The sequence below is a fragment of the Sturnus vulgaris genome, chromosome 17 (assembly GCF_052056855.1).
Source record: "Sturnus vulgaris isolate bStuVul1 chromosome 17, bStuVul1.hap1, whole genome shotgun sequence".
In the NCBI taxonomy this organism is placed as follows: domain Eukaryota; kingdom Metazoa; phylum Chordata; class Aves; order Passeriformes; family Sturnidae; genus Sturnus; species Sturnus vulgaris.
In genome coordinates, this window is record NC_142259.1 from 6,266,790 (window position 1) to 6,294,731 (window position 27,942).

Here is a 27,942-nt window from a genome sequence, read left to right on the forward strand (position 1 = left end):
GGTTCCTGAACAGCGTGGGAGGGATATTCCCCCAGGAGTTCCTGTTGCTGCTGCTTTTAAGGATGCAGGAAGATCATGCACATGAGGATGTTCTCCTGCTTGGAAATACCCAGAAGAGGCACAAGCTGTCTCAGGGAGAACATGTCTCAGGAGCTGGGAAATGCAGGAGGAGCTGGGAGATGAGATTAAACTATCAGTGGGAAAACAGCCTTCTCTTGTGGCTGTGCTGTGCCTGCAGGGATCCCCAGATCCCCTTCCAATTTGTGGCATGCCAAGGACATGGCACTTCAGCGAGCCCAGATACTGCAAAGACCTTGGGAATCAAATTGATTTGTATGGATGAAGCTGGTGGATGTGGGGTGTGTGGAGAGGAGTGAGGAGCCTTGGTGGCCTGTGCAGTTTTGGGGATTTTGGCCCAGGGAGCCAGTCCATATCCATGGACATGGGATGGGAAGAGTTTTGGGGGAGCAGGCAGGGTGAGATCATGCAGAGCTCTCTGTGATTCAGCTGCATGCCAGCTCCTTGAGGCTCTGCCTGGGGACACTCAGCACTGCAGAACATCAGATGTTAATTAGGATCATTAAAGGCTTTGTGACACAAACAGTAATGATGATGCTTGTGCCTCTGGAGCTCTCTTGGAGAGGGCCTCTCGTGATGCTGCCCTTCACAGAGACCGTGTAGGGCCATGTGCTCCCAGCACTGTCTCCTCCTGAAAGCTCAGGATGCCCCAGCAGGCTGCTAATGCCTCCTTCAGGGAGGAAACGTCCCTTGGAAACATCCCTGGAATGATGCAGTGGAAGCACAACTCTCACACCACCTCCCTCCTTCTCCCTGCCCTGTTGTACTGCTCCTCCTCACACTCGTGCTCCCACTCAGTCCCCCTCACAGCTCCTGGCTCTTGCTTTTTGGTCAATCCCAACCACTCAGCAGCCACAACCCTTCTCACTGGGACAGCTGCACTGGCTGGAGCTGGGAAAGCTGCACACCTTGTGATGGGCATCAAAATACTGCCCTGGGTGAAGACTATGAGTTCTGGGGCTTCTTGTGAGACCTGAGTCACAGCTGGGCTTCAGTCGGGAAGAAATGTTCCTGTTGTGTTGTTTGGAAAGGGCTGGGGGATCCACCATGTGTGAGGCAGAGCAATGTGTAGGGAGGGAAGGCAGTCTCAATCACTGCTCCCAAAATGATCGGGGAATGACAAAGACCCAAAGTGATGCTGTTCAACATTACAGAAGGCATGGGGTGCCCTATTTTCCTTTCTCTCTGTGGCATAACTATAGGAGCTCAATTTAAGCCTATTTTGCATTAAAAAAATATAATAAAGACCCTGGAAAATTATTTTAGAGGATTGTGCTGGTAAAGGAGAGCTGTCCTGCTTCAGGATGGGGGAATCACCTGGGTCAAAAGATGCAAGCTGAGGAAGGGCTTAATGCTGGCTGACACCCTGATCATGGGCTCCCAACTGTCCTCCTTCCCCTTATTTCCATCCCAGGCCCTCCTGTGCCCATCCCCACCATCTACTCTAAGTGACACTACACAACCCTCAGCCAACCCAGCCCCTCTCAGTAACAGATGCACACACACACAGCTCCACACCTTTTGGGTTGGTTGGTTTGTTTTGTTTTTTTTTTTTTTTGGGGGGGGGACATTTGTCTGGTTTTGGTTTGTTTTTGTTTTTTTTTTTTCCACGGTGGATGTTGTACCAGTTTTATTGGTAAAATTAACATGAAGCCTCACAAACGCTGGAACATGCTTTTCCTTTTAAAGAATTTCCACTGGACCTTAATGGTGAGCATCCAGTCGTTGACATATAAACTCTTACAAGCTGATGTGCACACGTGCGCCCGGGGGAGACGGTGGCAGCGTCCTGGTGTCAGGGATGGTTTCTGCGCGATGCACTGGGAGCCCACGATTCATTTGCCAGCCTTCTGGGCCTTCTGGGCAGACTTGGTGACTTTCCCAGCCCCACCACTCTTCTTCTCCACGTTCTTGATGACGCCCACGGCCACGGTCTGCCGCATGTCACGGACAGCGAAGCGGCCTGAGGGACAGAGAGAGGAGGAATGCCAGTGGGACAGCGAGGCTGAGCTCTTCTGGGAGGGTGGTGGTGGCATCTACACCCCCCACTCATGGTGCCGTGTGTTATCCCTGCCCTTGGAGCAGGTTGCTGCAGGAATATGCCCTGAGCTATCAACCCGTGCTAGTCCTGATGCTCCCCTCTATTTAAATTATTGTTTTTTAAACTTAGACCCCATCTCTTCTCTGCAAGCTCCCAGCACTGCTAAAGCTTCCAGATGTGCAACATCAGCCTGGTCTAGTGGAAGGTGTATCTGCCTATGGCAGGGGGGTGGAACAAGATGGCCTCTAATGTCCCTTCCAATCCAAACTATCCTAGAAATCAAGCAAGGCACTTCCCTGCATTAAAAGGTGACTTCTACTGAATAAGCTTCCCTCTTTCTTCTCCTGACCAGTTGTTTTAGGGCAGAGAGGAGGAAACTGGAAAATGTTTCTGTGTTCAGAAACTATCACAGTTTAATAACCATAAAGGAAAATGGTGTTGCTCCCAGAGAGATAACCCAGCCTTTGGAAATCCCTCTTGGCAGCACATAGGGAAGCAAAAAACATCCTCAACTCCCTCCCCATCCAACTGGGAAAAGCTCAGCATGTCTGGTGTGAGCCCTGCACCCCCAGAGCCCTCAAGCTCCTCCAAAGGAGACCTCCAAAGAGTCGTTCCCTTACCAAGGGGTGGGTACTGGGAGAAGCTCTCCACACACATGGGCTTGCCAGGGATCATCTCCACAATGGCTGCATCACCCGACTTCAGGGACTTGGGGTTGTCCTCCAGCTTCTTGCCAGAGCGCCGGTCGATCTTCTCCTTGAGCTCGGCGAACTTGCAGGCGATGTGTGCGGTGTGGCAGTCGATGACGGGCGAGTAGCCAGCACTGATCTGGCCAGGGTGGTTCAGGATGATCACCTGGGGGACAGAGCAGTGTCATGGCAAGGCTGGGAGCTGGGGGATGGCTAAGATTTCAATCAGCCTCCCTGGGGCTCAGCTGCAGCACCCACTGCCCATGGCCACCCCTTCTCCCTGGGTGGGCTCAGCCACCCCTCGGCTGTTCTGAGCCGGCGGCAGGGCTCTGCTGAGCTGTGGATCTGGGAGGGGGGGAGAAGGGAGGGCCAAGATTTTAGAAATGGGCCTCTCCTCTTCCTGCCCATTGGGGCCCCTGGTTGCAAATGGGGCCCAGTAGCCTCCCAGGCCCACCTCGGCCTGGCCTGGGCGAAGGGCTTGGGCCAGGTTAGTTACTTTGAACAAAGCAGGAAAAGAAAGAGAGCTTTTTTCCGGGTTACCTTCTTCAAAATGTGTTTTCACAGAGTGCACTAACTTTCTCCAATTGGTTTCTCAGGCTGTCAATAACCAAACCAGCCTCCAACTGGTCCCATCAACTCACAGAGGAAGTTCTCATGGAGAAAAACCCCTGTGAGGCTGCCCTCGCCCAGATGTAACCAGCACAGTGGCAAACCATGCGTGGTGGCCTCAACAGGTGTGGTGCTCACCTGAGACGTGAACTGCGCTGCCTCCTGCGGCGGGTCCGACTTGCTGTCCCCGCAGACGTTCCCGCGGCGGATGTCCTTCACCGAGACGTTCTTCACGTTGAACCCGACGTTGTCACCAGGCAGAGCCTCGCTCAGGGCCTCGTGGTGCATCTCCACGGATTTCACCTCAGTGGTGATGTTCACAGGGGCAAAGGTGACCACCATGCCAGGCCGCAGGATTCCGGTCTCCACTCGGCCCACGGGGACTGTGCCAATCCCTGTGGAGACAAGGACAGAGTGCAGCAAAATTCAATCTGCGTGGTATGGCCCTGGGCCAGAACCTGGATTCAGCAAAAGCAAGATTTCTCCAGTAGTTGTCACCAAAGAACACGTTTGCTCCTTGCCCAAAACCCCCAAGTTTTCAGCAGATCAACATCAGAACCTTGAAAATCACTGTAAGTCCATCCTTCCTACTCAAAGTTTTGTAAAAAAGGAAGTAACCCATAGTCAGAAAGTCCATGCCCCAAAAGTTCTCCTGGAGCAGCTGTGGCATCTCCTGCATGGACTGGGACATCCCAGCATGTGTGCAACAACACTATCCACATCCCTGATGGCCACACCACCAGCTGTGACAGAGAATGAGGGTGGCTTATTAAATGGCTGGGATCTTTTATACCCTGTGTCACCAGGATGCCTTGGGAAAATTCCCCTTTGGAGGCAGGTGAAGAATGATTGAGAGAAACAGCACTGAAAAGAGATTGAAGTGGTTGGCTGGACCCATCTGCTCCTCCACATCCACCCTGCTGCCTCCACCTCCCCTCTTCCCATGGTGTCTCTCCTCCCCAAGGACTTGCCTCCCAGTAAAACCAGATCCTTTTGCCCTAACTGAGCTAGGGGAGGGCACAGACCTGCTCACCACCTTTCATCTCCACTGCAAACAACAGCAGCCTGCATTAAAAACCCAGCTAAATCCCATGTTCAGCCCCTGCAGTGCATGTGTCCTTGGAAAAGGGTGGGAAAGGACTGGAAAGGCTGTGCCTGCCTGATCCAGCAGCCAGGGAATTAGCAGTGCTGTCCACTTATGCCAGCAGGTCAGAGAGCTCACAGGGTATTTACAGCTGAGCAAAGTGTCCCCATCACCTCTCCAGAGGGAAGGGGACACGTGTCAGCCATGGCACTCCCTACATGGCTGGCACAGCTCGGCAGGAGGAGGTGCTGATGATGGACACCAGCATTTGGGAAGCTTGGGCAGGTCACAGCCAAGCTGCCATGTACCAGCTTCAGTGGCCCTCCCTGCTGGTCTTGTCTCTCATCTGGGTCACAGAATGTTTTTTGCTGCCTCCAGTTTGCCTGCCATCCATGACCTCTGGGACACACAAATTTGCAGTCATTTTGGCATCATGTGTTCCCTGGGGAGAGCTCACAAACCTGCTGCTCCTCCCTGGTCCCTGGGCACCTTTGGGCATGTCCATCTCCACCCCGGACTGCCCAGGCTCAATGGGGTCTTTGCCCAGGAGCTACCACCCTTTTCTCCAACATTATTTCTGGTTTGAAGAGTCAAATCCCTCCAGTTTCCCAACACCAGGAAATGTCATTCCCAGATTTCTATGGAATGAAGACTCCAGTTAAGGCAGAGGAGTGTCAAAGCTCACCTCCAATCTTGTAGACATCCTGGAGGGGCAGGCGCAGGGGTTTGTCTGTGGGGCGGGTCGGGGGCAGGATGGTGTCCAGGGCCTCCAACAGGGACACCCCACTGGCGTTGCCTTCTTTGCGCTCCACCTTCCAGCCTTTGAACCAAGGCATCTGGAAGAGAGCAGCAACAGAGAGCCATGGAATCACAGGATGGTTTGGGTTAGATGGGACCTTAAAGACCTTCTTGTTCCACCCCTCTGCCATGGGCAGGAACACCTTCCATGAGACCAGGTTGCTCCAAAGCCCATTAACCTGGCCTTGAACACTTCCAACACTCAGTGATGTGCTGTCCTCAGCACCTAGAGGTGAACTCAGGGAGATGTCCCACCTGGACAACCTTCATGGCAGTCCTGCCATGTCCTGGTTTTACCAGGGGGGCAAGGAGCTCCTTCCACTCCACCATCCCTCCAGGCTTATCTGCTGCTCTTTGCTCAATCTCCCTCTCTCTTCTAGAAAAGAGCCATTAACAGGAGAAAAAGGATGGGAGTGGTTAAAGTCAGCAAACTCACAGCCCTCACTTCCAACACCACCCCATGGGCGCTGCACCAGCTCTTTGGGTCCCACCCTCCAGGAATGTTGCCTCCAGCACAGGGACCACAGGGTCTGCAGCCAAGTCCCAGCTACAAAGTGCTCAGCCTTCAGTCCTTTGGTCCAAAGTTTTCCAAGGTGAGCCCCAGAGAGATGTTTCTGTCCAGTCACTCCTGCTATCACTCCTCCAGGGTCTGGATTCTAAACCCTGGCTTGGGAGGATGCTGGAAATCCAGCTGCCAGGATTGCTTTTCACAGATGCTCCCTTCTCCTGCCCTAAAGTGGGTTTTGAAACTGAAAATTTCCCAGAAAAGAAGCAGAAGGGGATGCAAATGTGCTCAGGTACCATGGTTAAATGAAGGGAACTGCAGTGCTTTATTGGGCTGATGCTGTACATCTGGATGTTGTAGCAACACCTGGAGCTTGCTGGTAAGCAAAAAATTAGTCCTGGGTCTGAGACAACTCTAATACAACAAGCAGAGATCAGAGTCTGCAAGGCCATTCCCCTGCCTCTGCACAGAGAGCTTTAGACAATATTTTCTTATTTGACAATATGTCAAATGCTTCCTGTTTGTCCCAAATTCATCACACACTTTGTGCATGTGGCCTTTTTTCCCTTAGCACCAACACCAGTGGCACAGTGCAGTGGGCATGGGGGGCTGGGGTGGAGCAAGACCTCCAAAGTGCCCCCAGCTTCACAGCCATGCCTGCAGGATGTGGCTATGCCAAGGCTGGCTTCCTGTCCATCAATCTGCACCAGCTTTGGCAAGGAGAGAGGGAAAGACAGGATGCAGCCAGGGAACTCAGCTTGCATCCAAAGCATTCAAGTCAGCCCCTTCAGAGGGTCATGTCTGACACCACTTGTCTTTATTGTGGCAGTGGCAGGAGGAGCCTGGGGACACTTTTGCAGTGGGTTCTTCCCAGGGCACTGCAGCTCTCGCCGTGCAGCCAGACCCAGAGCCAGGCAACAGCTTGGCAAAATGAAATCTCCATCCAGGCGGTGAGGGAGCCTCTGTGATGTGCAGGATGACTCAGACCTCCCCCCATTCTGCTGTCACATGGCCCAAATGCCAGGCAGGGACCTGTGCCAGCAGCTGCCTGGTGGCCACCTGCCCACAGGCTCTGCTCTCGAGGATGATGGCCACCAAGTGCCCACAGCTCCTGTCCCTCTGCCCCACACAGCTCTGGCACATAGGAAAATAACAGCCCATGACACCTGACTGTCACCTGACACCATCCCTCTCTCCAGGGGACTTCTGACATGCCAAGAATCAGGTAAAGATGAAGTTATACACCTTCTGGGAACAAATCTCTGCAAAACCTCAGCATGGCCTCAGGGTGAAAAGCGTCTGCAAAACCTGGTTTGTGCTGCCTCCTATGGCCACCCAAATAAAACCTGTCATGTATTCCCCAAATCTGCTCTCCAAAGAGCAGTTCCTACTCCACTACTCCTATGGCAAAAGTAGGATCTGACCAAATCCTGCAAACAGACAGGCTCCAGCTCACCAAAATAACAGCTGAGCTCCAGCTCTTTTACACACAAAGTTTATTTTACAGAGCAGTCACCTTTCCCTGATTTTGCCCAGCCCATGAGCACCTCAACAACCCCCCCAGTGTTGAGGCTGCAGCCCCAGGCAACCACACATCCTGTCACCAGAGACTGGGTGTGTTTGGGTTGCAGCATCCCATGGGGTGAAAGTCTCCCAAACCACATGGAATGGTCTTGTTGTGCCAGCTGGAGCATCATAAAGCTGCTTCACAGAGCACCTCATTTCCCAAAAAGCTCTCAAATGCCAAACTTTGATGGAAGCACAGCCCAGCTGTCATTTTTTGCAGTTGGCCCTAGGATTCTGTGCAACAGGGATGTGGGCTGGATTCTCCCACACAGACCCAGTTCCAGGCTGATCTACCACCACACCCCCTTGCTCAGAGGCAACAGGAGCTGCAGGGACATCATGGCTCTAATCCCCACTTTCTGATAAGTCCCCTGACAGACAGACAAGTCACTTGACTGCCTTGTGCTTCAGTGAAACCTGTCCAGAAATTACAAGTGAAAATAATCAGAGCTTTTTCAGGCCAGGAAAGAGAGAAGAGACATCTACACCAGGTTCTTGCTTAAGCTTTCCCAGAGGTGGTGCAATATGAGGAGGAGGAGTCTGTCCCTCAACCCTCTCCAGCAGAGCCCTTCTGTTCCAGACCAGTCCAGGTTTTCTTCCCAGTTCCCTAACTCAGGCAGAACCCAGGAGCCTCCTTAGGAAAAGGAGAGAGTTGTTTCACCTCCTGCCTTCTCCCAGGCAGCACATCACACTGGGAACCTGCCCTGAGACCCCTCTGGAGGAAGGGGAGTACAGAGCTCCTCCTGCTCCGTGCCTCCCCTCTCTGCCTATTTATAGGAGAATTGTTCAGGATCATCTTCCCAGCCCAGCAGCTGCTGACATTTGGAGCCTGCCTGATTTGAGGCACCCAGGAACCACGGGGCTGGGTTTGGCATGGCCGTGGCTGACCTTTATCCCAGCTCTGCTCCTCAGGGAACAGGAATCTCCCAAGCACCCCAGTAATTCCTTCCTTCCAAGCCATCCCAAGCGAGCTGCCTTTCCTGTGCTGGGCAGGAGCTGTGTTTTATGACTGTGTGAGTTTGCACTGCAGCACTCCCCTTCCTCAGGCCTGTGATCCCTGACCTCTCTCAGCTGCTGCTGGACTCATGGATTGCCTCCCTCAACACAGAGCCCTGCCCTAATCCACAGGCGATGTCCTGAAGTCTCCCTAAGCATCAAATTTCCCATTGGTTTCACAAGAGATTCCTGGGGTGTGTGATCTGAGCAACTTGCTCAAGGTCACACAGAAGTCACCCTGAGAGCAGGGACCTTCCTCTAGCCAGAACTTTCCAGCCCATCATTTTTTTAAAAGACTAACCCTGAGGCAGCTTTTTCTCCAACAAAACCAGTGTCAGAATTACAAGTGTTATGGGCAGCCTGTTTGCCAAAAACTTCCATCCTTCTCAAGCTCTTTCTTCTGTTGCATGAAATGATGCCACAGGCCCACCCAGAACACCCTGCCTTTGTCTCCCCACCATCCCCATCACAGAGGGAGTAAAAACCAGCTGGAAAAGGAGCAGCCTCAAATGGATGCTCTAGGGAACTGTGGTTTTAGCATGGGAAACCTGACACTTCCTTAAGAAAACATCACCTTTAGGAGTGAGATCCCAGCTCTGGAAGTGGAGGTTTGGCCACTGCAGTGATACAGAGCATCAGTGGGAAAGGACACCTGAGACCCAGCACGAGGGAGCCTGGCTGCACTGTGGGAACTGCTCCAAATCTGACCCCAGATTGTGTTATTCTCCTCAGAAAACAATGCCCTAAAAACACACTCACTGCTCCTGCTGAGAGTGACAATTGCTGCTCTAATGTCACCATCAGTTCTGACAAGGCAAAAACTTCAAATCCTGGCCCAGAAGCAAAGCCAGACAGATCATCCCCTGAAGATGCTCATGTTTAGTTGCTGGGGTGCCTGGGCACAGCACCCATGAACAGTGATCCCATCCATCCTGCCTGGAGCCAAGCAGAGCTCCATGACACATCCTCTGTGCTGCCAGCACAACGGGGGCAGGAAATGTTTGCAGGGCACAGAGTTCATCTTCAGCTCGGGTCAGGATCCTCGAGGTGGGGGAGAAGTGTAACACAAGGCACACTTACATTGGGAGAGGGCTCCAGCATGTTGTCTCCATGCCAGCCCGAGATGGGCACGAAGGGAACCGTGGCCGGGTTGTAGCCGATCTTCTTGATGTAGGCGCTGACCTCCTTGACGATCTCGTCGTAGCGTTTCTCGCTGTAGGGGGGCTCTGTGGAATCCATCTTGTTGATGCCCACGATGAGCTGCTTCACCCCCAGTGTGTAAGCCAGCAGGGCGTGCTCACGGGTCTGCCCGTTCTTGGAGATGCCAGCTTCAAATTCACCCACACCGGCAGCGACGATCAGGACAGCACAGTCAGCCTGGGGGGAGAGCAAATGAACTGCTGCAGGGCCCTGGAGACACCCTGAGGGCTTTGGAGAGTCACAGATGACTCCCTGCCAGCTGCTACCCACAACACTGCTGATCTGCCTTAAAACTGACCCAGCTGTGCTATTTCAGACTTGACAACCTCACATGGTTCTGCATTGTGGGTGGGAAACCAGGGTGGATCCCTCCTGGGTGCAGGACTCTGACCAGGACCTCATCTTGATTATCTACAGACAAGGTTTTATTTAAACCCCTACTGAAGTCTTGCAAACAAAAAAATCACCCAGGGACGTGATGGGTCCAGCCATGGAAACTGCTCCCCAGATTACTTTTGTACCAAAATACATAGCAAAAGCTGCCTGGGTTTGAAGAAAGACATGCCCAGACCAACTGGTATCTCAGTGGAAATCTCACTGGGCATGTAGTGGGGTTCACCCTATCAGTCACAGGGAGAAGGAGGAATGTCCCACAACACAGTGAGGGAAACCTCCCTATTCAGGAAGGGTAGGCCATTGGGTTTGGCAATATAATGTGGAACAAAGCTGTTTTGAGGGAAAGGAAGGAGAAGGTATCTGTGGAGCCTCCTTTATCCAATAAAACCTAGTGGATTGTTGGAAGTTGATTGTATATCTCATTTGGCTGAGGCTAAAACAGTCACACACACAAGGGCCTGTAGCTTGCAGTATCCTAACTTCCAGGCAGGTCACATTCATCCCACCTCCTCAGGTGGGTGGAAATGGGGTGGAGAATCCACCTCTTTGTGCCCAAAGTCACCCTTTCTCCCAGACACCCAGGGAGGTGCAGGACCACGGTGTGTGAACCCCCTGGTGCTACCCAGTCTCTTAGGTCGACCGTGCTGAACTCTCTCCACTCCCCCCTCTAAAAGCACTCTAACATCACCTGCATGACCCTGAGCTTGTGAACAAGCCCCAACCTCCCCCCTTTAGCAGCCCTCCATGCCCTGGACCCCATCTCTCACCTGGGAGGTCCCAGTGATCATGTTCTTGATGAAGTCCCTGTGGCCAGGGGCGTCAATGATGGTGATGTAGTACTTGGTGGTCTCAAACTTCCACAGCGAGATGTCAATGGTGATGCCACGCTCACGCTCAGCCTTCAGCTTGTCCAGCACCCAGGCGTATTTGAAGGATCCCTTCCCCATCTGGCCAACACAGAGGCAAGAACGAGTGAGAAACCCAAGCTCCCACCCTCCAGGGCACTTCCCAAGCTCACACAGGGTCAAACATTTAAAGGTAAAATTCCCTAAATTCTATTTACTAATAAATACAGGTGAAAGGAGATATTGCTCTCAACATGCTCCTCAACAGGATGTAGGAGAGGTTGGAAGAAGAGCCATAAAGTGAATTTGTGAGTGAGGCTGGGTGGGCAGACCTGGAGGCAGCAACCCATGAGGTCTCCTCCATGAAACACCATGGTCCTGCACTGCTGCTGGGAAATCCTATACAGAAATATGGAAAGTTGCTTCTTGCCACACTAAATGTCTCTGAGAGGATATTTATATACTTATCCCATTCCCTAATGCTAATGGAGTTATTGAAAAGTGTCTGTTTATGAGATTTCTTTTGTTTTAATTACCCTGGTTTCACAGGGATGCACACACAGGGACATGGTCTAGTGGTGGGCTTGGCAGTGCTGGTTGTACTCGATGATTTTGGAGGGCTTTTCCAACCTAAATGATTCTCTGATTCTGTGATTTTAATCCATGACTCAGACCTGTGAGGCACCTGGTTAGTGGGAACCATTGCTACATCAGTGAGCCCAAAACTGGAAGGGGTGGAATGGGTTAAAAGAAAAAGAAATGAGAGATGGTTGCTATGAGCAGAAAAGAAACGTGATTGATTTTTGCCACAGAGTGTGCAAATTCACAGGAAAAGCTACTGTGAGCTGCAGCCAGACCAACTGTCGTTGCCAAATGGCCAAAATCTCAGCCAACATTGTAATGCAGGAAATCACGCTGGGGGAGATTAGCTCCAGTAAATCTTTCTGCCCTGTGATAAAGCACATTCCCTGGTAAAACCACAGTGGCACTTCTGAAGGGCCTTCTCCTTTGGGTTGGAGCCCTTTGATGTCACCACGCCAGGGAGAGCTGGCTTTCCCCCCAGCATGGAGGTCGAGCTCCCAGTCCGAGCTGGGATCCTGCCAAGGAGGAGATGAGGCAGGACAAGTCCACCCTTGCTGGCCACGCTGTGTGTGGGGCAGTCAGGGGAGCCTGGCCAAAGCAAGGGGTTAAAATGGGCTGCAGACATCAGCTCTTGGCCTCAGATAGAAGGGGGTTTTAAGGCAGAGAAAGGAATTGAGGTCATTTGCAGATGATTTAATGATCTCCTATTGCTATGCAAGGTCAGAGCTGTGATAGCCTGCTCCCATCCATCCATCCATCCATCCATCCATCCATCCATCCCTCTTTTCCTGCAATCACAGTTTCTTCTGGCCCATTATCAATCACCAGTCAGAGGGAGGCACTTCCCAAAAGCAGGTACCACACCACAGTGATGAGCCTCCCCAGGAAAGAGAGCACAGCATCACATCCAAACCTGCCCTGCCCACACCATGCCCAGGGGCTGGTCTGCTCTGTCTCCCACACTCCAGCCCTGCTCCCAGCCAGCACAAGGAATTAATGGTGACATCCTGTTTCATAACAGCTGAGTGCTGCGATGACTTTGCAGCTTGCTCCAGAGGATTATGGGCAAAATCCTAAAGCCAGGGGCAAGATTTCCCCTCCTCAGAGGGGACGCCAGGTCGAGGAGGGGATGCACCACCTCCTCTGGGAAGCTGTGAGCTCTCACTGGGATGGAAAAATCCAGAATCAAGTCTGCTCCTGAGCATCTTCCTGACACTGTATTTAGTGAGGGGGTAGAACAAGAGCTTGGAGGATTTTAGAATCACAAAATGGTTTGGGTTGGAAAAGACCTCAAAGATCATCTCATTCCAACACCTCTGCCATGGACAGGGGCACCTTCTACTAGACCACGTTGCTCCAAATTCCATCCAACTTGACCTTGAGCACTTCCAGGGATGGGGCCAGGTTAACCCTTTCCAGCATGCACATCCAACTCCCCCTTCCAGGGAAAAATTAGGAGTCATCAGAGTGTGCTCATTTACTGCTGGAAATGGAGATACAGCACGGAATGGTGCATTAGTGCATTGCATTAGTAATGGGCTTTTCTCGGGCAGGAGGTCAATCAGCACATCCCACAGCCTTTCCCCCATCAGCAGCACATCCCACATCCCTTCTGGATGGAGAAACTGAGGCACAGAGTAGACTCCTGGCTCTCCCACGGCAGCTGAGTGGGAATCAGCACCTTCTTGCCACCAGCCATGTCCACACACACATCCAGCTGCTCATCACGTGTGAGACCCCCCCAGAGCTCACCATCACACGTAACGTGAAGACAAATGAGATCCTTTATTTAGCAAACAGTTTCCCTCCTTTCACGGGGTGTATTCAGTTACCCAGAGCTGGTGTTGAAAAACCCAGGGTATTATCTAGCTCTGCACAATACCTTCCCTGTTCAGCGCCAGAAATAGCCTGAATTTCCCTGATCGAACCCCAGCAGAGGGACAGCTTTCTATTCGGAGGCCACAAATACTGATTATTTAATTTTTTTTAAAACAGAACAACTCTTCTTTCAGAGATACTGTTACCTCTGCCCTTGAATCAAAAGAAAAAAGGGAGAAATCCTCGTTCTTTTCTCTTCAATAAAATAACAGACCCTGGGTTTTTTTGTTGGCCTTTTGGGTGCACGCAGGCCTCCATTTCCTGTGAATGCCACCTAATGGAAGCAAACCCTTCCCCAGCCCTGCATCAGAAAATGGAGTCTGTAAGCTCAGTCAATAGGCTATTAATAGCAGCCTCCGGTGCCCGCAGATCCTGGCAAGTCAGTGAAAGTGTCTGTTCAATTAAAATCACTGCAATCACATCGACGATAACCTTATCATGCCTTATCTGATCTTATAGGTAAAGGGAGGGATTTGTGGAAGGATATCAGCAATCATTTTAAAGCAGGGGAGAGGGATCATTTTGTATGAAGGACGAGGCTCTTTGGCTTAAGGATGAGAAAAAAAGGCTGAAAGTGAGGCAGGAAAATAAGGGATTTAGCTCAGATGCTATCGGCAAATGAAAAAGGTTAAGACAGCGAGACAGGAAAATGTGAAATCAAAAGTGGCAGCTCTGTAATTTTATTTTTTTTTTTTTTGGTCAATGAAATGTGAAATGTGAGATCTTGACCAAAAAAAAAAAAAAAAAAAAAAACCAACCAACCAAACAAACAACAAAAAAAAAAAACACCAAGAAAGAAAAATAAAAAAGAGAGAGAGAAAAAAAGAAAAGGATATCTGCATTCCTGGAGTGATGACGACAAGCCATCTTCTGAGTGACAGGAGCTGCCCTATGGATAACACAGCCAGGCTGTTCCCACCTCTCTAGAATTTACCATCATTAATTTCTCAGGACTCCCAGCTGACATTTTTCTTCCCAAGACTGTTTCTTCCTCTTTAATCTTGGGGTTTGCCATGTCACAGGTGGTACTTTGCTGTGTGACAGCTTCTAAATGCATGCACGATAAATTTCTTATAAATGCCACCATTGCAAGGATCAAACAAAATAATTTAACTTAAATGCTCAGTTTTCTGTATCACAGGCTGCCACTCTCACTACACACCTGCCTGAGGAAAACGGGAATGAGGTTTTTCACCTGGATCAAGTGAATGGTCCAGCTAATGCTGCACCTTGTCCCCAGCAGGCACTGGAAACTGATGCTTCAGAGTGAAATTCAGGCAGCCCTGACCCATGCAGCGAGGGATTATCAGGTTTTCCCCCTCACGCATCATATTTAGAAGGAATTTCATGCCTTGAAATGGTTTGTGGCTTTTCCAGAATCCTGGCGATTACTGCTGGTTCCCTAACCCATCCTGCAGACCTCGCCGTGCCCTGCCCTCATTAGCAGCCGGCAGCAGGGAGTCCCCCAGCTCCGGAAAAGAGGGTGGCGAGCGCCCAAATGGCCTATTTTCCCAAGGCCAGAGAAGTCGGCAAGACCCAGGGGTGCAGAGGGAGAAAAATAGGTGGGAACAAAGGGAGAAATTGAAGGTAAGAGAAGGGCAGCACCAGCAGAAGGGGAATATTGCCCGCGGGGATGAGTGCGGAGCATCCCCGCGGGTGGGAATGCGGGGTGGGGGCGGGCTCCTCACCTCGGCAGCCTCCTTCTCAAATTTCTCAATGGTCCGTTTGTCGATGCCCCCGCATTTGTAGATGAGGTGCCCGGTGGTGGTGGATTTCCCAGAGTCCACATGCCCGATGACCACGATGTTGATGTGCGTCTTCTCCTTCCCCATGCTGCTGGGCTACGCGGGGCTGGCCGGGGCGGTGGGAACGCTGCTGCCTTTTGGGGGAGGCTGCGGGGGAAGAGTCAGGCGTGTCAAAAGAGCCCCCCTTGTGCCAGCCCCCCTCCCAGCCCTTCGGGAAACGCTGTCCTCCCCTCGCCCCACCTTCCCGCTGGACCACGCACCCGGGGGTGCCCGGCCCGTCTGGCAGCTCTGCCCTCGCTGGGTCAGAGCCAGCCTGGCCCCGGAGGAGGCCAGCCGGGCTATTTCGGGCTGCCACGTCCAGCCTCCAAGACTCAGCAAGATGCCGTGTTTTTCGGCATCTTGCCCTCCACCGCCTTCGCGGAGACCCCCATTTCCCAGGGCTACGTCATCGATGCTTCGAAGGTGCCCTTCCTCCCTGGAAAACCTCAGGGCTGCCTTCTCGCTCTTTCCAAACCCGAGGGCATCTCCTCCATGTCGTGGGTGCCCTGGGAGGAGCCGAGGGTGCCCTCACCACTCCCCAGCTGGGCACAGTCCAGGTGACAACAGAGTGTCTGCAAAATGGGGTGGACAAAAATAGCCCTCGTCTGCTCCCCCAAGCAGGGCTGCGAACAGCGGGGCTGCCCGGAGCTCCTCTGAGCCTGCACTTGGGGGGTTTATTATATTTTGCTGCCATTAAACTGGATGGAACAGAGGGAGGAGGCTAAAAACGCAAACGGATATAGCCGGGGAGCTGTCCTGGCATCTCCCGGCGTTGCCATGGCTCTGCAGCTGCACACAAACCGGGCACAATTAGGAGCTTTAATCTGACGTCTAATAAAATCCAATTTCACGAATCTGCCCATAGAAGTAAAGGAGGTCAGGAGGAGTTTGCTGCTCTAATAGCGATTCAGTCATGCGGGTGATAACATTCCCAGCCAGAAGCTTCCTTGGGCAGCAGGAGCGGCGGCTGTCCCGTCCCTCCTGCCCTTGAACCCTGCCAGCCTGGATCTGGCCATTTTGTGGCTCCACTGAGATGCCCGGAGCTCCCAGTCCTGAGTGCGGGTCCCTCTGTCCCCTGCAGACCCCTGGCACACGGGGGGGAGATGCAGGATCGCTTTGGGAATTGAGGAATTTTTTTTATTCCTTCCCCGAGGAGCTAAAGGCATCCTTGCCCATGGCAGGGGGGTTGGAACGTGATGATCTTTAAGATCCCTTCCAACCCAAATCATTCAAGGATTCTATGATTCTAAAGGCAGGGTGGGGGGAGGGGAGGGGGGAGCTGGGGAGATTATCAGGTTTTCCTCCTCATGCACAACATTTAGAAGGATTTTCACGTCCCGAAGCACCACGGCTTGCGTGTTTATTTCCCACCTGCGGGAAGACGCACCTGCGGGATGAAGGAACGGTCCAGCCCCATCCTTTCCCTCCTCGGGGTACCCCCCACCCCAGGCGCTGACAGCACCCACACACGGGGTGGGGGTGGGAGCACTGATCCCCCGCAGCCCCCGGGGCAGGACACCCCCCCCGCATCCCGCTTGTCCTCCCCATCCCGCCGGGGTCCCGCAGCTCTTACCGGGGCGGCGGTCGGGGCGGCCAGAGGCTGCCGGCTTGGGCTCCGCCGGCTTTATCTCCGCGGGAGGGGCCCACCTATCGACGGCGGCAGCGCAATGCAGCGGCCCCCCCGCACTACGGCAATGCGGTACCGGGCGGGGGAGGAGGAGGAGGAGGAGGACGAGGAGGAGGAGGAGGAGGAGGAGGCGCGGGGGGGACGGGGGGAAGGAGGAGGACGAGGAGGAGGAGGAGGAGGGAGAGGCGGGAGAGAAGGGGGACTGGGAGGGAATGTGTAAGGATGGGAAGGAAGGTGGAAGGATGGGAGATAAAGGGATGGGAGGAAGATGGAGGGATGGGGAAAATGGAGAGGTGGGGAGAGATGGAGGGGTGGGAGATAGAGGAAGGTGAAAGGCTGGAAGGCTGAAGTCAGAGATCAAGATGGAAGATGGGAGGAAGGTGGAAGGATAAAAGATGGAGAGACAGGAGACATGGAAGATGAAGGAATGAGGGAGGTGGAGAGATTGGAGGCAGAAGGATGGAAGGATGGGGAAAATGGAGGAGAAATGGAGAGGTGGAGGGGTGGAAAATGGAGAAGATGGAGAGATGGAAAACTGAAATCAGAGGGAAACAGCAGGATGGAAGATAGAGGGATGGGGAAAAGATGGGAGGATAAAAGATGGAGAAACAGGAGAGATGGACGATGAAGACATGAGAGGGAGATGAAGGGATGGAGGACATGGAGAGACTAGAGATAGAGGGATGGGAGGAAGACAGGTAGATGGAGGGAGGAAGGCGTTTTTGGAAGACAGGGGGAATGACGGAAGTGCTGGCCCAGGGGGACTTGAACTCCCTGAAGGGACAGGGCTGGATTTGGAGGGGGCCACTAAATGCCACATGCCTTGCTCTGCCCCCAGTGGGGTACAGAAGGGCTGGGAGGACAGGGGTCCCTGCAGGGCACAAAACCCAGCCTGGGCAGACCCTGAGGGCATTGCCCCACATCTCTGCCTCGCTGGGAATGTGTCAGCCCAGGAGCAAGTGACAAAGCAAGGGACAAACAGAGCAAAACAGATTTCTGCACCTGCGACATGTATGGGGGCTGCTCAAGAATTTGTGACTTAACAACATAATCTCATTTTTAACAGGAAGTGGGGTTCAAGTCCTAGGAGGGCAAGGAAAACATGAGTAATCTCCTTCAGTAATAGAATGACATTTTCTATGCATTAAAAAAAAAAAAAAAGTAGTGGTCAGAATATTTATGTCTATCTTAACTGTGCATTTCCAAGGCAAATCCAAGATTTTCTGTGTCCCAAAGCCAAATATAGGTCAAAACAAAACTAATTTTGAATAAAGGTATGAAATAACCCAGAACAATTTTATGGCCCAGACCATCCTTGCAGTGAATTTAACAGCTAAATTAGATAACCTTATGAAAATCTTCTTACCTTCCTAGACTAATGGTTAAAAACTTACTCCTCATGTGGATAAAAATGTTCCTAACTTCTCATTAGTGCTTAAAGGGAGGCCTTTTTTAATTAATATTATAGCTCACTGGTATTTTCTTAGAAATATGATAGTCAAGCTATCTTTTGTTTTTACGAAGCGTTCCTTGCACAACATAAAATGCACTGAGTGCCAGGAAAAATAAAAAGAAACTTCCAAGGAGAAGGCTCTAAGAGGATTGAAACAGATTACCCCAGCCTTGTTTTGGGACAGGGGTAGAAGCTTTATCACAGGTCTGGATGGGCTGGAGGTGGACAGCAAGTCTGGTAACGTGGAGGAGGGAGAGGTTTATAAATCCCTTATTATTCCTATCCATGTTTTAGTGCTTTGCTCTTTTTTTACACAAGGGCTAAGACAGCCTGGGAACTGCTCTCAGTGGGGCAAAGGCTGAGTTTAATAATGAAGATGGGGATGGAATAAATCCTGGTCACCTCTGCCAGATGAGCATGGGATGGGCCTCTCCTGCCTCCTTTCCTTCCCCAGTAAAAAGAATTTTAGTTTCCACCCCTTTTCCCAGGCAGGAAGAAGGGAACTGGGCAGTGCCCTGTGCTGCACTGAAATAGAGCCTGACAACCCATCAGCCTATAAATAGTGCAGGACCTGAGCAGGAGAGAGGGCTGTCAGACCTGGCTAATCCCAGCTCCCTTAAGCCACTTTACACCAGCCTCGAGAGGCTTAAAGCCACAGCTGTGTGCCCAGGTTTGCCTGGCACCCGGGGCAAAGGACTTCACTGGACACATGTGGTCCCAGGGACCATCAAGCTCAGCTGTCATGCCTGAGTGGAATAATTTTGCTTTACAAAAAATGGTGTAAATTTGCCCTTAAATGTTCAGCCGTGTAAAATAACAGAGACCCAAGCAAGCGAAATCTGAGGGCGGCTGAAGTTTAGCGCCTCATCTCCCTCCATCTGGCACCAGATCCAGCTGAAACAATTCCCCTACATGAGGCTTGATTCACCCTCCCCATAAACCATCACCAAATGATTTAGGGTGACTCAAGAAAACAGAGCCCCGACTTTCCCTGGAAGGGATGGGCAGGCTGCACACAAACATGGCAGGGACCTCCTACTCCTTTCACCATCATCACCTCCACTCCACCCAGCCCCACAGCCCCTGGGTTGAGATCTGGTGCTTTAAACTAGGCTAAAATTTCCATTTGCCCAGACATAACATCTGGAATTTATTTTTTTCCCCAAGAGGCCTGCACAGTGTGACTGGGAGAGGGAATAATCTGCAGAGCTGGTAATTTGTATGGATCTGGGATGCGAACACCCCAGGCTGCCTGCCTGGATTTGCCTGGCTCTGGGGGTGTTTCTGCCCGCTGGTGTTCAGCTCACTGAGCAATTGTGTGTTTGTGGTTATAAAATGCAGCAGGTCTCCTCTGAAGGAGGGGGTTTGGGCAGGGCAGATGGCAGCCACAAGGAATGCCAGCACGGATGTTGTTCCAGAAGCTCTGGTCTCACAAGGGAGAAGCTGGGGCTGGACAGAGGGATGGCTGTAAATTGATATTTTCTTTCTATGCAAAGAAATAGAGTCCTTGAAAGGAAGAAGTGCAGCCGGGCTTCCTGCAAGAGCCATAGGAAAAGCAGATCCAAGATTGGTGGTTGTCCTCTAAAAGGCAGTCTGTGGACAGAGTGGGGGCTGTTAGATTTCTTTCTTCCCATGTTCAGGCTTTCAGCTCCTTCCACACCAGCTTTGGAGGCTTTGCTGAGGTTTTGCACTCTGATATTTCAACATTTACCATCTGCTGGGAGTGGACAAGCTCGAAACACCAAGGCACTGTCCATCCTCTGCTCCTGTACACATCGTGCATCCTGTGGCAATCCTGGCTGCTGGTGCACACAGAACAGGAATTCCCATTGCAGCTAAACCCCAGATTAACTGGTGCTAACACAGGGTGGGATTCTCTGCTGTACATCCCAGAGGTTTCTAGAGCACGTTTACCTGGAGCTGGCTTTGATCCCTGGGTTTACATGCCATGACCCTCCCAGTGTGTTTGCCTGGCAACACTCCTGGCCCAAGACACCAAAGAGGAAGAGATCATAGGATTATAGAATCCCAGACTGGCTTGGGTTGGAAGGGATCATGAACATTATCTCGTTTCAACCCCGCTGCCATAGGCAGGGACCCTTTCCAATAGACCAGTTTGTTCAAAGCCTCATCAAACTGGCCTTGAGCACTTCCAGGGACAGAGTAGATTTCATGGACTTTTAACATGAGCAGGGTTTTCAGATCATGCTCATGTAGACCTGGAAAGGAGAACTAAAGACAGGATTTATGGGTCAGAAAGGCAGGGGAAAGAGGAGAAAGGGAGTATTTTGAGCACTCAGCACATGCTTCTGATACCTTTAAATTGGAGCTAGAGATTTAAAAATAAACTTTGGAAGTGATAACAAGACATGCATGTCCTCCAGCCACTTGGCCAGCTGGGGACAGAGTCTGGTGCCATCCCTGATGGGACAGCAGAGTACCTAGTGCAGGGTGGGCTGCTCCTTAGGACCCACCATGGTCTCACCACTGGGACCTGCCCAGCGGGGTTTAGTCACAGCCATTGGGGGCCCAAGGTGATCTGGGGTAGCAATGCTGGAGGGACAATGCTTAAAGGCCTTGAAAAATGTCCCCTTTCCTCCTGGGTGTCAGTGGTAGCACACGGCTCCAGGGGATGCTCTTCCAGGAACCCCTTTTCCACCAAATATCTGAGTTATGGGGTTGAGGCTGTGGAGAATAAAACTGCTCAGCCTGAGCTGTTGCCATCTGGGAAGCAGCCAGGATGAACATTTCCATGCCCTGAAATATCTTTTAGCACCAGGGAAGGAGACAAACACCATTTCATCCACATCTCATCAGGGACATTGTGACATTTCTGGTGCCTGGATGCAGCATCTGTGGGGCTGCGAGATGCTGATCCCTTAAATCTCCCCATGAGCTGAGGATGGGGCAGAGCCCAATCTAGGTCAAGCCCAAATGAGATAAGGCACCTCTGCCCTGTGGTTTAGTGCTGTTTGCAGGATGCTGCCTTGCTCCTGGACCATGCTGGGTTTTCAGCAAAGATGTCTGGTGCTGTGTCAAGCTACACCAGATTGATGTGTTTGTTTTGGCAGCTGTGCACATCTCCCAGTTAGGAAAAGCCTGATTAATCCCAGGGATGGCTTTTCCTATCAAACCACAGCCACTGAGTGAAAAGAGCCCTGGCTGCCCACATCTTCTGATGGATTTAGTGGAAATGTTAAAGGAGATACCTGGATAACAGCATAAGCTTTGGATGCATCCAGAGGGTGAAAAGAGGATCAGGGAATTTAATGAGAAATTTTTTTGCTGAACCAATCCCCATCAAAGCTCTAGGATTTATATTGGTGAATCATTTCTTTTCATGTGGTTGTAGTGACTGGTAGTGGCATCTCCCCTGATCCCACAAAGGAGTTTCTGGTCCAGGAGTTTTCTGCAGACAGGGATCCTGCTCAGTGTTGCTGCTGGTTTCTGCAAGATGAGTTTCCAGTTTTTAGAGAGGAACAGATGAACCAAATATCAGGAACTTGTGGAATCAACTTCACCACAAGCCTCTGGATTACAGTAAGCACTTATCATCTCTCTTCACTGGCTTTTCCAAATTGGAGACATACTTTTTGCACAGGCAAATCAGACAGTTTGTGACTCTGTTTAACTCTCTCCACAATGTGAGTATTTTCAGGTCAGACTCAGAATTCTGTGGGTCCTGATGCCAATTCCCTGTGCCCTTTGGGAAATCAGACTGCAGGTGAGGACAGCAGGTGCTCCCATCACCATGGGGACAGTGATCCATGCCCTGATCTGACTTTGGTTTATTCTTCTGACAAGGTGGCACTTGGGTCACTGCTGCACGTCCCAGAAAGGCAGAGCATGATTTCCACATGGCAGGTAAAATATGCTGCTCGAGCACTGTGCTTAAGGAAAGTAATTCCCTACATTTCCAGGACATTCCCTTTTCTGATTTAAACCCCGATTTAAATTTCTGATTTAAATTTATAGAGAGGGGAAGATGTCCAGGCGTTTCCATCAGGCCACAACCTGAGCATAGGCTTGGTGTCACAGCTGCTCTGGCTCTGACCAGAGGTGGCCATAATGTGGCATCTGGGCTCAATATTTTGGGTATTTATTATCCATAGGTGGCAGCAGCTGCCTGTGCCGGGCGGACGCTGCCCTAATCCCAAACCTGGCAATGAGTAACAGAGCCGGGAAAAGGCAGGGGAGGAGGAGGAGGAGGAGCGACAGAGGGAGGAGGAGGAGGAAAGAAGGACAAGCCTGAACATAGGTCCTGCCTGCTCCCTCCTCTGCAGCAAGAGATCCTCGACAGAGGGAGAATTAGGGAAACGCCTCCGTGGGACAGGGTCAGCTTTGTAGCGCTGTAGAGAGCTCAAGTCTGTGTTAGTGAACCGGCTGCACAGAGAAGCTGTGGCTGCCCCGTCCTTGGAAGTGTTCAAGGTCAAGTTGGACAGGGCTTGGAGCTCTCTGGATTAGTGGAAGGTGTCCCTGGGAGTTGGAATGAGATGAGCTTTGTGATTCTGCTGCTGTGCCAGGACTAAGTGCTGCCTTCTTACCCAGAGAGAAAATTGCTGCACACTCTGGTGGGGAAGGGACTGCTGGACAACCTTTTCTTGACCAAATTCCTGAAGCCACTGGGATATCACATCCCTAGAAGGAATCTGGTAGCAGCATGAAGCCATTGGGATACCCCAAACACTCACTGATGCTAGCCCTCCACAAGTGCTGGTGAAGTCCACAGGCAGCAGCTCCTTCAGCTCTGCAGCTTTTGCCAGCTTCCAGAAATTTCTGCCAAGTTCAACGGCTCACACAAATGGCAGATAACAAAAGTCAGTTGCCAGAAGCTAAAAGCCAGATTAAAAAAAAAAAAAAGGGAAAACGTAGAAACCTTGCCGAAAAGCAAACTGGAGGATTGCAGTCCTAGGCTCTAGCCTAGAGGCTCTAATGAGAGGAAAACCAAATAGAAAAATCTATCCAAAGCTTGTCATCTGCTCACTTTAAAAGTACTATTTCTTGATCAATATAAATGAAATGTATCTTCCTCTTTTCCACATACCTGATAGGAACAGGCTTTGTCCTGGGAAACCAGACTGGCTCCATCAATCTCCCCTGGCTGCTCTGTCCTACCCATGCTGCTCCTGCTGCATCATTAAGGCAAAATGGAATTGATTTTGAGAGGAAAAGCAGAACAAGGCACGATTTGCTGGAGACTAATCCTCCTGAAGTAGCAAAGCCCCAATTCACCCCTCCTGGCTGTGGGTGCAGCATCACACCCCCAGTGTCATCTGCTTAATGAGGTGATCCTTTAAAAGCAGCCCCAAATGTGGGTGTAAGTGGTGTCATTGCACAAAGGGACTGGGGCAGGTTTGTTCATTTCTGTTCCATCATTAATTAAAGCAGTTAGCCTGCTCAGGCTCAGTGGGGTACACAGCCATCCTGTACCTGCTGGGGAGAATATATATCATCAATTATAGAATATAATCTTTCTATCAATACACTCTAATTGCTCTGTACATTACTAGGGGGATGGAGGATGCAGGAATACATCTCTAGGGAGTTGAGGAAGAACCTGAGAAAGGAACCAGAGGCTACACTAAAACAAAAGTGACTTTTCATGTCTGAAGCACTGAATTTTAAGCCTTCTGTCATTCCCTTCTGGGCCAGAAAAATCTCCCAAGCCTGTGGAAATCTCCATGCTGTGCAGCCAGGCAGGGCCAGGAGCAAATGGGCTGGGAATGTGAGGACTCTGAAATCAACCCAATGATCAAACCCAGCCACACAGCACAAAAACAAAGCCTTGTGCTGGGCATGAAAACAACCACGTGGTTGGTTAAACTGCTTTTTGGAATTTGTATATTCAAAGTCCATCACAACCTTTAGCCAAATCTTTCCCTGGAAAGTCCTGAGTCAGTATTATCAGTGGGGAACCTGAGGCACAACTGGAGGAACTCAGTCCTCAGCTGGACCACACATGTGCTTGTGCTGGCACTTAAACCTCTGGGGTAAATTTTGGAAATAATCTGTTTATTTACAGACTTTTGGTGCCAAGTCTTTCCCTGAAAGCTGTCCTGGCTGCTTTCCTGGGAAGGTGCATGCAGTGTCCATGGCAGTGGTCAGGGTGGCCTTCTTCTTGGGTCAGCTGGGGACATGGCTCACATGGAGTGTCCCCATGCTGGGGTGGCCATACCCCTGTGAGAATCACACCCCTGAGGGCAGCTCAGCCCTTTCACTGCCCCATGAGCTGTGCAGGGAGATCCATGTCCTGGAGCAACCCAGGCCAGCCTCCCCTGGACTGGTTCCTCATCCTGGTGATTAAAGAATAACTCCAGATTAATAAGGAAAAAAGCAGACTAGGGAGGAATGAACCTCGTTGCACGGGGAGTTTGTGACAGAACCAGCCCAGGCTGCGATGTGGGCTCCCTTCTGCCTTCAGTCCCTAAAAGGGCTAAAGCATCATCCCCCAAAAATGTTCTTTCCCACAGCTGCACCTGAACTGCAAGGTTTTACTGCATCCCTCAGCATGCTGGGCTGCAAAGCTTTGCCCTGGAGCATTACTGAATTTTAGGGGAGAAAAAATGAGCAACATTTTAGATATACTGAGTACAAACTGCCTTTGTGGAGATACCTTAAGGCTCTGGCATCTCTTCGAGTGTTTTGTTCTCAACTCCATTTCCAAACAAAAATAAATTTTCTGTGAAGTTTCTGTTCCTCTTAAACAGATCTGCTTCCTCATACACACACCCATTGCCTTGGCCCTCCCAGACTCACATCCCACAAAACCAGGGGTTTAAGGAGCAGCACCTGTACAGGATGCTACCCTGGTACCCAAACGCAGAGGAGCTGGTCTGTGGTGTGGGTTGTACTTTGGCCTTGCTGCAAGCTGTTCCTCTGAAATAAAGTGTTCTCTCCCAAAACTGATAAACCCCAGCCAGCTCAGAACCCCTCGAATCCATATTTATTTACTTTTCATGTTTATCCTCACTTTAAACACAACATTTCTTGAAAGGAGAAAGAAATTTCTCCCGATCTGGAGCTGAACCATCTCAGAGGTTTTTCAATCCCCTCTCTCCGCGTTCCGGGCGTTGTTTGACCGCTCCGCGTGGCTTTGGCAGGGCGTCCCCTCTCCTTTCGGCGACAATCGCGACAATGTCAGGGGCGTGTCCGGGCCCGCCCCCGCTGCCATTGGCCGTCCCTTGGCAGGGCGGGTCGGGAGCGATAAAATCGCGGAGCGGGGGCGGCTCGGCAGCGCCGCGGCTCAGGCCGTGCGGTGCGAGCGATCGGCGGCCACCGAGCCGTGCCGGACCCCCTGCCCTGCCCTGCCCTGCCCTGCCCTGCCCGCCGGAGCCCGAACACCGCCCAGGTACGCTGCTGAGAGGGGATCGGGATGGCCCCGAGCCGTGTTCGCTGTGAGGGAGCTGCGCTGTCGGAATTTCCCCCGCGGAGGAAAGGTTGATGCTCCCGGATGGCGCTCGGTGCCCGCCAGCTGTTGGCAGCTGGCGAGTGTGACCCCCCTGAGCGGTTTTTTAGAGCTTTTTTTTTTTTTTTTTTTTGGAAAATAAGGGGTCAGACTGTGGGAAGAGTCAGCTGCTGGCAGGGAGGTGTTTTGCAGGCGGAAGAGAGAGAGAACTTCTCCAGTTCAGAACTGGAGCTGAACCACATCAAAGGTGAAGGGCGGGTTTGTCCCGGCTGTGGCTGACGGGGAGGCTGCAGAGGACGGCTGGGGCTGGAACTTCTTGCAGGAACACCCTCGGTGTGTGCCCCAGCTCAACATTTCTTTGCTCCTTATGCAACATCCGCCTGGGATTTTGTAACTCCAGATGTTGATCCAAGGAGGGGAGCTGGATTCCTGCAAGAAAAACACCCGGGGAGGTGGGGTCGGGAAGGGGCTGTGCTCTGGGCACGCAGTTGTGTATGTCGGAATTGTTTTGGCTTTGCACGTAGCTCTTGGAGCTGTGGGTTTAATCCATGTGCAGTGAGCACCAGCCGCCGTTCCCAGTGCAGGGCTGCACGTCTCATTTCTCCAGTAGTCACACTGGTTCCATTTTCACCCCTGCAGCTTTTGGGGGTGCAGGGGTGGGTCACGGTGGGTGTTGACGGCTGCCTGTGTGCTCCCAGGTTTAGATCTGCACAAGAACCAAGATCAGGAACCATGGCATCCATCCCATCCAGCGGCTCGCTCATGGCCACGCACAACTATCGCAGAAGTAAGGGCGGGCTGGGGGCTGGGGTGGGCTTGGGGTGGGGGCTGAGCACATGGGGGTCTCTGCCAGCTGTGGGGGGATGTGGCTCCAGCAGAGATGGAGCTGAGCTCAGGTCTGTACTTTCAGCTGCAGCCCCATACGAGCATTTAGTGAGAAAAGGGAGCTTAAATCTCCTTCACTTGGTACTAAGGTTGTAGGGGACAGAGTGGACGGCTTTGCCTCGCACTGTTGCTTCAGAAATGAGCTGCAAAACCAGTCTGGGCAATGGTTGCTCCTGGTACTTCACCCAGGAAAGAGTTTCTGGTTTAATGGATTGCTTAAACCAGAGGGAATTAAAGGATTCCCTTGAGATGAAACAAGCAGCAGGCTTGTAGCTGTTGTACTAAAAGCATATGGATTATACACAGGAATTTGCATCCTCTTGGCCTCAAGTCATCTGCAGAGGCCTCTCAAAGCCACCAAATTTTGTCCTTGGGGTTGTATATTTTTTCCTACTGAGGTGTTCAGGTGTTTTTCTGCTCCCTGCAGCTGGAATCTCCCCAGTATTCCCTTCCTAGTGGTTTTTACTGGCCTGGTGCTAAATTGGGACAGTAGTGGAGTGAGTTAGTGATGAGGCTGAGCCGTATCACCCAGGCACAGCCTCACCAAGGCTGTGTTTTCCTTCTCATGGCACGGCCATGGGTCAGCAGTGCTTCTGATGGCCACGATTTTTCCACAGGGCGCCTGAGCTCCACATCCAGCACCAGCTCCTGCAGCTCAGAGTACTCTGGGGAGGTCATCCCCCACGGCCCAGGTAAGAGTCACCTGTCCTGGCTCATGGGGACTCTGCTCCCAGTCCCTCCTTGGGAAATCTTACTGGAGGTGACCCAGCCTCTCCTGTGGGATGAGGATGGGGTGGCCGTGGGGCTGCCCAGGTTGCAGTGACCTGGACTCTCCCTGTCATGCACCATTCCTCAGATCTGCCCAAGTCTGACCCCGGCCAGTGGTGGGCCAGCTTCTTCTTTGGGAAGACAACTCACCCAGCCATGACAACGGTGTCAGAGTCCCAGGAGAGGTGAGTGCTTTGAGGTGACATGAGGGAGCACCAATGCAGCACACTTGGGGCTATCCCTGCTGCATCCCCCAGGGTGCATTCCGACCCAATGGACCATGTCCATGCCCAGGGCTCCCACGCCTTTGCTGCAGGAATAAATACAGAGCAGCAATGCCACATTTGGGGGTCGGCATGATGGCTGACTCTCTCTCTGCTGTGTGTTGCAGCTTGGGAGCTCTGCGGGTGGCCACTGGACCGATGGCCTGTGCGCTGGTGGCAGCCCCAGGTGCAGGACGGAGGCGTCACGTCAGCGAGTCCAGCGCGGGGCCCTCGGTGTGAGCAGGGCTCCCCCACCCTGGCAGGCACAGCCCCTCCCCTGTAGAGTAGTGGCTGCTCCAAGAAAAAGGTGCTGCTTTCTGATGGAAAACTGCAGCGACCCCGACGATTCCACTCCAGCCTTTTTTACTCTCTCCCAGTGTAACTAAGCCCTCTCCAAGACTTGGTAACACCTTTTTATTACCTTAAACTCACACAATGGACACGAATAAACTTGAGCAGCCTTTTAAAACGCTGTCGGTTGTTTTTGTCC

General features: G+C 51.8%; 2 protein-coding genes across 6 annotated transcripts; one reads left to right on the forward strand and one right to left on the reverse strand.

Annotated features, from left to right (window-relative positions):
• Positions 1 to 1,597: 1,597 nt before the first annotated feature.
• Positions 1,598 to 16,693, reverse strand: EEF1A2 (eukaryotic translation elongation factor 1 alpha 2). 3 transcript variants are annotated; one of them, XM_014873922.2, is made up of 8 exons: positions 16,625 to 16,693; positions 14,956 to 15,159; positions 10,730 to 10,909; positions 9,447 to 9,743; positions 5,187 to 5,337; positions 3,556 to 3,812; positions 2,740 to 2,974; positions 1,598 to 2,041 (listed from the first exon to the last, which is right to left on the reverse strand). In XM_014873922.2, the coding sequence occupies exons 2-8, from the start codon at positions 15,097 to 15,099 to the stop codon at positions 1,914 to 1,916; spliced, it is 1,392 nt and encodes a 463-aa protein (XP_014729408.1). In that variant the 5' UTR covers positions 15,100 to 15,159; positions 16,625 to 16,693; the 3' UTR covers positions 1,598 to 1,913. The 3 variants fall into 3 exon arrangements, with proteins under 3 accessions (XP_014729408.1, XP_088030924.1, XP_088030925.1); XM_088174798.1 differs by lacking the exon at positions 16,625 to 16,693 and adding an exon at positions 15,273 to 15,782; XM_088174799.1 differs by lacking the exon at positions 16,625 to 16,693 and adding an exon at positions 15,584 to 15,764.
• On the forward strand, positions 14,787 to 27,921 carry PPDPF (pancreatic progenitor cell differentiation and proliferation factor). Of its 3 annotated transcripts, none has more exons than XM_088174801.1 (5): positions 14,787 to 14,854; positions 26,235 to 26,323; positions 27,039 to 27,113; positions 27,278 to 27,374; positions 27,581 to 27,921. In XM_088174801.1, exons 2-5 carry the CDS (start codon positions 26,269 to 26,271, stop codon positions 27,690 to 27,692), a joined length of 339 nt encoding a protein of 112 aa, XP_088030927.1. In that variant the 5' UTR covers positions 14,787 to 14,854; positions 26,235 to 26,268; the 3' UTR covers positions 27,693 to 27,921. The 3 variants fall into 3 exon arrangements, with proteins under 3 accessions (XP_088030927.1, XP_014729419.1, XP_088030926.1); XM_014873933.2 differs by lacking the exon at positions 14,787 to 14,854 and adding an exon at positions 25,307 to 25,479; XM_088174800.1 differs by lacking the exon at positions 14,787 to 14,854 and adding an exon at positions 25,698 to 25,783.
• The last annotated feature ends 21 nt before the right edge of the window (positions 27,922 to 27,942 follow it).